Source organism: Motacilla alba, chromosome 13 (genome assembly GCF_015832195.1).
Source record: "Motacilla alba alba isolate MOTALB_02 chromosome 13, Motacilla_alba_V1.0_pri, whole genome shotgun sequence".
Classification (NCBI taxonomy): Eukaryota; Metazoa; Chordata; class Aves; order Passeriformes; family Motacillidae; genus Motacilla; species Motacilla alba.
The window spans coordinates 4,074,212-4,087,001 of NC_052028.1; the positions used below are offsets into that span (position 1 = coordinate 4,074,212).

The window sequence follows — 12,790 nt, forward strand, 5'->3', positions numbered from 1 at the left end:
ATGTTTGAGCACTTGGAAATGTGATGTTTCTTTATCTCAGTGCTGCTGTTCTGTAAAATGCCACGGTGTGTTTGTTTTCTGATAATAAGAAATCACAGTACTTGATAGAAGTGTGACAATGGTTGTGAAATAAAAATGTTATCAGAGTAACTAACAAATCAAATAACCACAACTGCCCTCAGTTACACACAGGCCTTGCTGATGCCTTGGCTACTTGTTTTACAGCAAGCTTTAATTCTTCTTAATTTGGGGAATTGCTGGAGACTCCCAGGTCATGTTCTGTCCTGTATCTCTTCTCTGTGACTTTCCATGGATGATTTTTTAGTGCACAAGAAGTATTCCATGCCTGTGGTGTTGAGCTGTGCTTCCTGAGTCCTGTTGTGTTCTCTCAGAGCCTGGCAGTCAGGAGGAATGGATATATGTGCTTAAACAGCTCTGCAAGCAGATGGCTGCATTTCACATTGCTATCCCAGATGGGAATATCTTAATAGAGCAGCCACCTGTCCAAGTGAACTCAAGGCTCAGGTCAAATAGTAAATTTTATCTCGTCTTTGGCAGGTGATTCCTGCTGTCTCTCAGGCTAAGAGATGGCTGAGTACTTGCTGAGCACATGCAGGCTGTTGATCACTTTTGACTCAGTGATTACCTGAGTGACTCTTGCTTAAACTCAAACAGAACAATGAAAAAAAAAAAAAAGAGAGAAAGAGAGAGAAGGAACAAAAAGTGTGAAGGTGATGTTAGCTCCCTTCCTCTCCTGCTGAGCTGAGGCCTCTCCCCAGTTTCAATGGTGGTAGCTGTGGACAGATGCCCAGGCAGCATCAACTCCTTAGGGCTGCTGCAGTGTGGAAGGTCGTGTGCCTCACCATCAGGAGGGTGGGTGCCAAGTCAAAGTGTGCTAAAATTCTTTATTTGTTCGGCCAAAAAGCTTGAGAGAAAACCAAACATTTATTTTTCCCCCTCCAATGTTATACAATGCTTTTTCTCCTTCATAAACAATTCCACTTGTCCCATCCCTTTTTTCCCATGGGAAGGTGAATCTTGTATCCATTGGCAGACTAAAAATTTTACTTAATAAATGTTTGCCCTGTGTAACTTCACATTGTTTGTGATTATTTTTTTCAACAAAAGCTTTTACTAGGAAGCTTAGTAATGCTTCTTCAAGGTTAAAGTTGGAGATTTCCAAGACACTTTCTGATCACTGATTATTGGTGGGTTATTCAATGTGTACTGTAATTGTGGCCGTTTCAATAAACTCTGGTTCTGATAACTTTGTCTTTGGTATTGTCTGTTTGTCTTTGGCATTGTTTCCAAGGAATCATAAACAACCAAACATTCTGACTACCCAGCTTGGAATGTCTACAGCTGGAAATAAAATTTTAGATTTTTTTAAAAGGATAAGTGTTTAAATGATAACGGTGTGGGGAAACTCTTAGACTGTATTTTTATAATGCTTTAAAATGACCACTGGTCCTAATACTTTAAGTGCTGTGCTGTCAGCGAAGTTGCACTGTAGATCTATAATTTATAATAAGCACAAAAACCAGCAAAGTATTTAGCACCACTGAAGTAGTAAGGTACAAATCTGTATGTCAGTGTTCCCATAATCCAACCTGGAATTACAAAACTAAACCAAAGTGTGTCTGTGGGATCAAAGTGTTAGATTGCCTGTAGAATTGCTTTTTTTCACTGCATCTCCCTGTGGAGATAATGCATAACATAAATTAAAATAATAGTGGATTTAGGAAATGTCTTTTTTCTCTCAGAAAATAGTACATGGTCATAAAATGGGCAGTGGTGTATTTATCAGTCAGGAAGGGGAAGCAGGTGATGAATGTTATCAAGTCTCCATAAGCAAATATCAGCTTGGGTTTAAGTTTTTGTTGATGTTTTTGGGTTCTTAAAACATTTGTTCAGCTCCTCTCTCTGAGAAAGCCTTGTAATTGACTTTTAAAAAGTCAAAATGAATGCTTGAAAAATGCTTTTTGGTAATTACAATCCCTGGGCCTTGCACAGGGCTCCTGCAATGGTTCTGGTGCTTCCATTATGAAATACGAAGTGAGTGGGCAGGAATTGCGTGGTGGGGGTTTGGCAGCACTTTGCTTACACACACATTTATTAATCCTCCTGGTTCCTTGAAGCACTGAGATCGAGTTTCCAACCTGCTGCTATTAAATGAGAAAAACCAAACCTGAAAAGGACAGATTAGTTCACTGAGCCTAATTGGAAAAGCATTTCATTAGAATGGGTCAAAAACCCAGTCAAAGAGGTCTGGCAATCACGGTCTAATGGTACATCAGGGAGTGCTTCTCACTAAGTATGCTCTACCCATTCCTTAATTAAAATGAAAATGATTTAAACTGCTATTACTTTCCTTTGCTGTTTGTTTAATATAGTTAATAAAGATATCTAATTGTTGGAAAGTTGACAAGGTTGTCTAATAAAAGATTGCTCTGAAAAACAGCTCTAATAGCTGAGGTCTGAACATTTGGGACTTGCAAATGATATCTTTAAAAGTCTTTTGTCATTTGAATTCTTTCATGAGATGCCTTTTCCTTGTTGCTGGACTAAATTCCAAATGGGAAAAAAGTGACTTTGCTGGAAAATACCTTAACAGGTAGGCTTGTTAGACAAGGAATTATTCTGTTAAGGGGAGAGTGAAAAACCAGGGACGAGTCTTGGGAGTCATTTTAAAAATTGCTGAGCACAATTCCTTGGCAAGTATTAGAACTGTGTGCAGGAGCTGGGGGGTGACAGGAGGCAATGCTGAGGATGGATTCCATGGTACCTCCGGTCGCTGCAGTTGTCAACAACTGTTTGCTGGAATGTATTTTCCTTTTATTGCAGGCTCAGAGGATTACAGAAGTAAATTCACTGGGAAGTGCTTCATGGACCTTGTCTGTCCTGAGAAGTGTCGCTGTGAGGGGACAGTCGTGGACTGCTCCAACCAGAAACTCACCCGGCTGCCCACTCACCTCCCTGAGTACACCACTGACCTGTAAGTGTGCCTCTGCCAGGGCTGCTCAGCTGCGCCTGTTGGCTTCTCTAACTTTTTAAGGCTGTATAAGGGACTCAGATAATTAAAGGCACCACCTACTTTTATCCCTGTGTGAAAATGGGAAAGCTAATATTATTTCAGAGTTGCACCACAACTCTCATTCTCTTGGCACCAGCCCTGTGTCCTCCTGGAATGCTAGCCAGGCCCAAGCTGTGTCCTTCCTGTCCAGTCTTCCTTGGAGTCCTGTGCCTTTGTACCTGGCCATTTTTATTTAAGAAATGGTTTTAACCATTTGAGTGAATCTGTGACTGGGAGCTCATTCCACCTCAGCATTGCCTGCTACTTGGGTGGAACAGGTCTTATTAAACTAATGTAACTTTAAGATATTTGAGTATGAGAAAACATTTTTATTGCTTAGCAACTGGAAATTCCGGTTCTTTTCTTGCATTAGTAGCTCAGTCAAACAGAACTTTCTTTTTTTTTTTTTTTTTTTTTTTGAGTTAGTGTTGTATTTATTGTACTTATTCTATTTAAAAACTCATTAAAATTATTGATCTGAAGTTAAGAAAAAAATATGACACATCCAGAAACACAGCAAAGACTCTACATAGCAAAATGGAGCAATGTGCAATCAGAGAAAAAATTTGACATCCCAAGCCTGCCAAGAAAGTGGCCTTCACATTCATTTTGAAGATCAGCAGACTTTTATAGGAAAGGACCTGAAATCAGAGCCCTTCTGGTTACATGGACCCCATCTCCAGTTGTGTCTGGTGTAGCAGAATGCCCCACAGAGGCTCAGTCACGCACAGGACGTTTGTGTGTAATGGATTAGCTCAATGATTCCTTATCCCATGCATTGGGAGATGAAGGGGCTCTGACACTGTCCTTTGGCATTACACTCTTCAGGGAATCCTAAGCTTTCACTATAGATACTCCTCTATGTCCCTTTTCCTTCCAAGCTAAACTCTTTTACCTGTAGGAGTCTGGGGGAGATGGCAAAGAGTGCCTTGCTAACAAAGGTCATGGTTCTCTGGGTGGCAGCCCTGAATGTCACAGGGATGTATCTACAGACATCTGTGAAGCATTAAATCTCTCTTTGTTTGTTCCTCTCAGGCGTCTGAATGACAATGATATTTCTGTTTTGGAAGCTGTTGGACTCTTCAAGAAATTGCCCAACCTCAGGAAAATGTAAGTCTGAGTTGCTTTTTAGGATACATGCAGCCTTGAACTGGAAGGAAGGAGGGAAGGATGAGTTTTTTATATTCAAGTACTGCAGTAGGAGAAATCACTTTTTTAATGTGAGTTTAACGAAACTGAAGGAGTTCCCTGTTGGATGGACAGGCACAGTTAAACCACACTGACAGATGAAGACCCCTAGGCTGACATTTCAGTGGGTTTTTAAAGCTACATGTCTTAGTCTTTCACTCATAGAGACTGACAGGAATTCTATCCCAGAGTTTATTCCACTGTATGCTTATTGTTGGAGATTATTATGACATTTAGCGTTTTGGTTTTGTCTCTCAAATGTATTGTGTGCCTCCAGCTGTGGTGTGGTTGTTTCAAATAGTCAAAGGAAAATGATATTATGAGATATGGACAATGGCAGCTTCTGGTGATCATTATTGGTTTAGAGAGGAGAATAAATTAGCAAACATATAGATCAGTCAGTAAAATATAGCTGTATAATTCTGCTGACAGTCCTGGCACAGTGCATTGTATATATTTAATAAGAGCAGTGTTTTGGAAAGAGAATAATATGTCAGATACCTGCTGATAATCTTCAAAATGGATCCTTCTGAAGTTATTTAAAGTTTTAACCCTATGGACCCATTGCTAATGTCGCATTTAACTGTTTTAAAACCTTTTAGTAAGGTTTTATTGTCTGGATCAAGCTAATTTAGGGAACCCTACCAAACCAGGCAATTTGTTCTGCATTTGTTTCACGTGGTTTCTGCCATCTGGAGCTTCCTGGCCATTTGAATCCCTGTGAGATCTCAGGGGCTTTGGAGACAACTGTAGTGGGATTCTTTTTAATTCTGCAAGAGTTTCAGATGCAGCACTGCAGGCTTGGGGTGGGGTTGTATTTGTGTAAGTACAGCCTGTCAGGCTTGGGGAACTAATCACAAACATTTGCCTCATGTTTTATGAATGATCAATAATTCGTAGCTACAGTGCACTCAGAAAATGATGTTGACATTGTTAAGTGCTCTGTTCCCTGTGTAAGTAGATAGTAAACAGGAATGAAAAATGCATGCTATATAAGTGTATACACAAACTGGAAAGCATCTGTCCTCATCAAACCTTCAGGATTTATGTTTTGAAAATTGGAATAATTTGTTTTTGTTTAAAACTTACTGTAGGGAAATACAGTGCTGTCCCTCCTGTCCTCATCGATCACTCAGAGGGAGGGTTGCCTCGACAGGGGCTGTATTTTGAGCATAAATCCAGCATGAAACCATTGTGAGGGTATTTTTAAGAGTTTGCTTCCTGTGAAACCAAAGATTCTTTTATCTGTCCTTGGTAGCTGCTGAGATCAGAGGTGTGCAGGAGCAGGTCAAACTCATGGCAAAAAGAAGCTGCACCCTACAAAGGGTCTCTTGCTGGGTTTTAGTGGCAGCCTCCAAGCAGAGGCTTTTTAGGAAATCTTTGTAGCTGAGCTCATTTCTTTTGTTCTAGCTGATGCTCTAAAGAAGTTTCTCCATTTTAATTAAAGGGATTTTCTGAAATCACTGGTTTTTCGTATGAGGAGACCAACATTTCAACCACAACTTCACTCAGTGGCCTGATCCCTAAAAAGCCAGATTGAACTTTTCCTGTTTCTTCCATTTTGTGAAAAAAGAGGTTACCAGGAAGAAACAAACAAACAAACAAACACCCCTTTCCTTCCAAGTTATTATTTGGCCTTTACTAGGCCAAATCCTCCTGCTAATGAAAGGCTCCTCTCCACCCAGCAAGGAGGGAAATGTGGGGAGTGCCTCAGATGGGATTGCTGCTGCTCATGGTCCTGCAGCAGCAGCTCTGAGTGGCAGGCACAGGGTCTGCACTGGGGCTCACTGCTGCTCTTAGATCAGAGAGGAAGAACTTTGATCCAGTCCCCATTTTTAGTGTGTATAAGGGACAAGAAACCTAACTGTTATTGGATTGACAGTTTTGACTCTGTCTCATCATGCATTCCTTGTCTGCTTAAGTGTTAAAGGCAAACAGCAGGTGGAGAAATCTGTCTGGAAATTGAATTACTTCCTAGGCTTAAGAAAACAGCTCAGAGCTTTGCAGTGGCAGGGCATTAGCCTAAATCATATAGTTGTTTTTTTTTCTTTATTTTTTCTCTGAAAAGCTCTTTTTCTCTGAAATGAATCTGAATATCTGTAATATGGATACCTGAAGGGTATTTGAATGCTTATCCTCTGGTTGTTCTTCACCTGAGTTGAGGACTACTGACAGATCGATGCCAAGGAACTGTGAAAGGAAACTTCATTTCAGAGAGCCATGGTTCCACTGTGGCTGGTAAAGCTCCAGCAGAATTCCAGAGAGAGTCAAAATCATGGGGGGAAAAGGGAAGTGTCAGACCACCTTTGCAACATGTGGTAGCACCAACCCCACCTCTAATTATATAATAAGAGTAATTAGTTGTTGTGATGTAATTTGTCTGCAAATAGTCCTCCTAAGCTGAACCTTATTGTATGATGTGTCAGCCTGGAATTTAATACATTTTAATGCAAAACCAAATTGAATTCTTTATATAAAAATGTAAAGGTCAGAGATACATAATGCACTGTGATGCCACATTTTACTTAGGAATTAAATAGCTAAGATTACCCTGCTAGTTTTTAAAAGGTTAACATCTCTGCATGTGCCTTTAAAAAAATAATCAACTGCAATAATTAGCTGCAGAATCCCATGTACACAGTGTGGTTTTCACAACCTAAATTTTAATTTTCTTTGTGTTTAATGCTTTTTATAGCAGAATGACAAGATTTGTGTAGATTCTTCTAGACAGATCTAATCCAGTCCAGAAGTAAATTACTGGGTTCTCCAGTGACCTCTGTTTTGCTTTCATTGTGTTTTTACTGTATGGCCTTACCTGATCTCACCTGTGCAAAAGGAAAGCTGAAGGCTCTGAAGGCTGAAGTCCCATCCCCATCCCACTGACTTCAGGCTCCAGGGAGTGTGTCGCTGATATTTTGCAGTGCTTAGCAAAGAGCACTTTGAATCTGCCTGGAGTGCAGGAGAAATACAAGGATGCATTTCTGAGCTCTTTAGGAGTGGGAGCAGCTCCAGGACTTGGACTTTTGGGGGTGTCCTAAGAAGGCTCCAGGAGCTGCTGCCCTCCAGCCATGGCAGCTGGAAGCTGCTGCCTTTCACAGGAAATTATGTTTCCAGTGGGAGATCTTCTCACTCAACACATCAAGGTCTCACGTCAGGTAGGGAGAGGGGAGACCTCCCCATTCACAGAGGTGAAGTTTTGACTTCTGTAGGAGGGAGGAGTTAATTTCCTGCAGCAACCACCAAATTCAGCATGAAGCAAATGCTGGAAACCCCACCACCCCCTGGCAATACCTCAGTTGTTAATTAGAAAAAAACCCTTCCAGTTCCTGGGGACTCCCATGGCAGGGGGAGCCTGGAGGGGTCCCCTGGCCATGACAGGTTCAATGTCCAAAACCCCCTGGGTATCTGACCCAGAGGGAGCACAGAGAGACCCTTGCTTGCTGAAATGGGATACTGACCCACAGGCAGAGGCTGGAGCCCCCACATGCCATCTCTAGAGCTTGCCCACTCCCCTGTACCTACAGGAAATCAGTGGCCATTCCCACTGAGGTCCCAGCAGCTGTTTCTGCAGGGAAAAAAATCAGCAATGAGCTCACATTCAAAATAGAGAGGTGAACTGCCATACTTCATGCACTGCTGGGGAGAAAGGGGACTGACCTCTTCTCTTGAGAACAAGAGTAATGAAAAATGTTTACCTCAAAACCTGAAAGGGTCATCTAACAGTTCATTCAGTTAAGTCTTGCCAAAGTTACAAAGTGAACATATAATATGGTCTTTATTATAAGAAATGTCAGGCTGTCTTGCCAATAGCTGGTACTGCCAACCCACCTCCAGCATGTAATTGCCTTTGGAGGCTTAATTTGGCTGTAAGTATTTCTGCTAGATTGAACTGTATGGGGTGTCAGACCAGGATCTGAACATTTTACATGTGAAATAAAATTGAATCATGATAAAGTTAGTGGACTAGAAGTCAGCTTCAAAACCAGGATATCAGGTTTCTGGGGGAGGCAGAAGTAGTTTGTGCCCTTGGAAACAGCTGTTACCTGTTGTTCCTTCCCCTAAGCATGAATTTTGCCATGGCAAATGAGGTTGCAGTCATTTGTTACACAGAAACAGATTTTATTTTCTGGAAATGGGGTTGAGGAGAGTGTTGTGCTTCGTGGCATTTGGGCTCATTGTGTTTTTTACAGCAAGGCCACCAGTCTGCTCTGCTGGAAGGGTGCAGGGGTGTCACTGGGTGCAATTCCCTGTCTGTCTGCAGTATTTAAGGCTTTCAGTGGCATGCAGCTCCTGAGGACAGCTCACACCATCAAACCCAGCCAGACTATTGGTAAAGGCTGTAAAACCCCCTCAGCATCCCCCAGAGGAACCCAGCAGCCCTGGCTTCTCCTCCTCACATGTGCTTAAGGATTCCAAGCACATCTCCAGCAGACAGAAATATTCTAGGGAAACCCCACTCAGAACAGGCTGGATTTGTGATAAAACTGCAGGGTGGGAGGTGAGACCAAGCAGATCCCTCATGGTTGGGCTGGGCTCAGGGGTTTTCCAGATGGGAAGGTGTGTCAGCAACTCAGCAGTGGGGAGCTGGAATGCTTAAGTTGCCCCAGCAGGAACAGCAAGGTGAATGCTTCTGTTAAGTCTGAATAGAATCCAGCTTGCTCTTGAAGTTATGAGATCAACAGAAATAATATTATTATAAACTTCAGCCATAAAGTAAATAAAATGTGACTGAAAAGTGAGCTGTGTGAACAATGTCACCTTGATAGCTTCTTGATCTCTTCATTTCCTATTCACAGCCCCCCATAAAGCAGACCCAGGCTTTCTGAAAATTTATTTTGACCTCTTGCCCAAAATAAAAGTCTAGAAATAGGATTAAATGTTATCACCAAGGTAAATCAGGAAGTCCTTATGGAAAAAGCCTTCAGGAGTGACCAGGCTGAGGTCAGGCTGGCTCCCATTTGGGTCCTGCCAGAGGGCATAGGAGTCTCAAAACTCAGTTTCTTTTCCACTGTCTTCCAGGATTTCAAGAAGAATTCCTGGTAGAAGCTCAGTGTTGCAAGAGGATGGGGCTTTTCTGCAGTGGGAGTTTGCTATAAACTGTCAGTAGGCTTTTTCTGCTAAAAAAATTCCTTGTCAAGTGTGATGATCACATATAAAATAATGTTTTAGAGCTGGGAAGGATGGAGTTAGAGGTCTCAGAGTTGCAGATCAGGCAAAAGGTTACAGTGCTTTCATTTTTTAAGCTTTATACCAGCTGATTATTTTTCCTGGTAACTCTAGACTGAAAAGTATGTAATTTCTCATGTTTATTATTCTAGCTGTTCAGACTTTAGGAGGAAACTTTTTCTTTTTCCCCTTTGGTGACTGAATGTTGTCATCTACCGTTTTTTGTTGCTTTCTGATACGAGAAACTCCAGTTCAGGAAGACAAATAACAGAATCCAGGTTGGCAGAACATCTGCTTTGACAATACTCCAGGCAGGATTGCAGGACTGTAACATCTTTACCTATTTATTACTGCAGAACTTCTCTTTTCTTTTTTTCTCTTTTTGCAACTTTGATCTCAGCATAATGTTGGATTTTCAAATCTTTTGCATGGGAAAGGTATTTATAATTGGCTGCTTCTGAGACTGCTGGCATATTTATGGGTAATTCTGTCTTGCTGAAAAGATCAGGCATTATTAACTCAAATGAGCAGAGTTGCCTATCTGCTGAAGTCCTTTGGCAGCAATTAAAATTCAGATGTTAGCACTGTATAAAGGTGCCAATTCCTTTGCAGATGGTGGCCAGCTTTTGTCTCCAATATTTGCTATTTTCTGCCTTCAGTATCTAATAGACCATTAAAATTGCCCCCAGGTTTTAATATATGTACATAAATATCTTTTATATGGTAAAAAGTAACTAATAAAACTTTACAACTACAACTGTAGGTCAGTTTGCAATCTGCAAAGTCTTTGTCTATTGTAACACCCTCCCTTCCCACCACAAACATTTACTTACTTATTCTGTGCAAATATGCATCGTGGCATGATCTTTACCAGGAGGGGCATCTTTGGGAGCATTTATTTATGCCAGCATTCAGAAGAGATGCTGAGCTATAAACATTTCCACTAGAGAAATAGCTGAGCCCCAAAATTAAATGCATATGTCAGAATATCCTCCCTTGACTTGCTTTGACACTGAACATAAACTCTTCATGTGAGCGTTAGCACAAAGCACTAAACTTCTGGAAAGAGAAATCTGCCTGTAAGTATTTCTAGATGTTTTTATGTTATTTTTGGCTGATTGCTGGCGTGCTCCTATTCTTTCTGATCACAAGAAAGCACAAGAGGTGATGGGCCACATGCTGTAGGGCCCACTCTCTGACAGTTGTTCAGCAGACATAAACCAGTGTACTCCAGTTTCCCACATGAAACATATTTCCAAGGCTCTTTTTTTTTTTTATTTTATTAAGTGATGACTTCTGAAAAGAGCAAGACCCACATTATTTCTATCTGAGGCCAAGCTGTCCTCTTTCCATGTCTTCTGTCAACTTTTATCCCAGTAAGATTGCCAGCTCTTCTGAGCAGAGTAGCCCAGGTGTTAATCTGATACCTTGTCATTTGTTTTATATCACCTGGAATTGGATTTTGAAACTATTACTCATGCTGTGTCTGTACTGGGATCATTTCTGGAATAATGTGCTATTCTGCATGAGTAATGGTGTTGGAATTTAGCATCTTCTTGGGAGCAAAAATATATCTTGTACTTTCTCCTTTTTGTTGTAGATAGTAAAACAAAGACCAATGTTTCCTGTCATAGACCTCAACAAATAGAATTATTCATCATAATCTATACAGGACATCATGGGAGATATCTGAAGGACTCAGGCTCAAAGTTTTAATGTGCTTAAGGCCTTCTCTGTAAATGTTTTAAATAATTAAATGCCATTTATTGTTATGCATCTCTGATGGCACTTTTATCATTCAGAAATTGTCTGTTCATGGGGTTTTCACAAATATGAAATATTCAAAAGATTAATTTTGCATTTTAGGAGAACTTCATTTGACTTTGTAGATCAAAGTTTTCCAATATGGATCTATAAGCAAACATCTTGAGACTGTATAGGCAGAGTAAATATTTTAAAAATAATGCTGTGTATTGCAGTGGCTCTGAATTGACAATTAAGAGGTACTTGTTTCATTTTGAGTGGTGGTTTTTTTATTTAAGTGCACATACTCAAGTTGCTATCAGATACACAGTACAGTGAATAAAAGTGGTGCATATTTCAATTTGTGACACTGTTTTAATGGCAGTAACATTAACTGACTCTTGCCAGATGAGCACCCACAGCCGAGCATTGTCCATAACTTCATGGACATGAATCAGATGCTGGAAACTCCCAGTTACTGTTTGCAGAAACGTGGATAAGAAACAACTACATGAGGCATTAAAATCTGGTAGCTGCATTAATTTAAATTATCTTGATATAGCTATAATAATTTTGGTTTTGATGAGTGTGAGGGAGCTATTTGTAAGAACATAGGAATACCTTTGAATTTCTGGAAGCTCTCCTTGCTGAATGAATAGATAGGTCTCTCTAGATAGCCACTAAAAGGAACAAATTCTTCCTATCTCCATCCCTCCAATGTGATGTTTGGAATAAAGCACTGCTGATTTTCTTATTGTCACTGGGTGCGTCCTTCCAGAAATCTGAGCAACAACAAGATCAAGGAGATCCGGGAGGGCGCGTTCGACGGAGCCGCGGGCGTGCAGGAGCTGATCCTGACAGAGAACCAGCTGGAATCCGTGCATGGCCGCATGTTCCGGGGCCTCACGGGGCTGAAGACCCTGTAAGTGAGAGCCCTGCCTTGTTCCTCCCTGGGCAGGCTGGGCGTGCTCAGGCTCAGCAGTGCCCGCTAAAACATCTGTTGTTACACAGCCAGTGCTACTGCTGGGCCTTGAGGGTTTCAGTAAACCTCTAGTCCTGGGCAGGTTTGAGATTTATGAGCTATTTCTGTAAAATGGACAGATTTTCACAGGACTGACATGATGGGGAGCCTGTCATGTGTCAAATTTGTGCACTTCCAGTCATTTAATGCTTTTATTATTTCGTTATTTCCTGTGAAACAAGATGTGTAGGAACGTGTTTGCTGTCTCCTTGTCCATCCTCCCACTGTTCCTCCACCCAAACTGGAGCTGTGATGAGAAAGAAAGGACTTGACTAGGTGGGGCTGTCAAGAAATAGACTCTAGGAATCAAATTACAATTAAAATCTGCAATTTATTCATTAGCAAAAAAATACTACTTATGTTGCAAAGTATCATGACACAATTAGTACGGTCCTTACTCAAGTGTAAAAAGAAATTCAAGTTTAATTTCAAGGACTTTGTTCTGTAATGACAAATATGGAACTTTTGCTGTTCCATTAACATTTTTTGTGGTTGCAGCCATCTGTTCTTCAATTTAATGTATGCACTTTACTAAGGGATTTGAAAATACTGCCCATAGATATTAAATTAATTTTTATACTGTAAAGCAGCCTGTGGCA

The 12,790-nt window shown here is 40.9% G+C and overlaps 1 protein-coding gene across 3 annotated transcripts in view; it reads left to right on the forward strand.

Annotated features, from left to right (window-relative positions):
• The window catches only part of SLIT3 (slit guidance ligand 3), a 475,720-nt gene that overhangs the window by 358,674 nt on the left and 104,256 nt on the right, over nucleotides 1-12,790 (forward strand). For all 3 annotated transcript variants that reach the window (XM_038150223.1, XM_038150221.1, XM_038150222.1), the window contains 3 exons: nucleotides 2,845-2,995; nucleotides 4,109-4,183; nucleotides 11,949-12,092. In XM_038150223.1, the coding sequence (XP_038006151.1) occupies nucleotides 2,845-2,995; nucleotides 4,109-4,183; nucleotides 11,949-12,092 (370 nt within the window). The remainder of the gene's footprint in view (nucleotides 1-2,844; nucleotides 2,996-4,108; nucleotides 4,184-11,948; nucleotides 12,093-12,790) is intronic.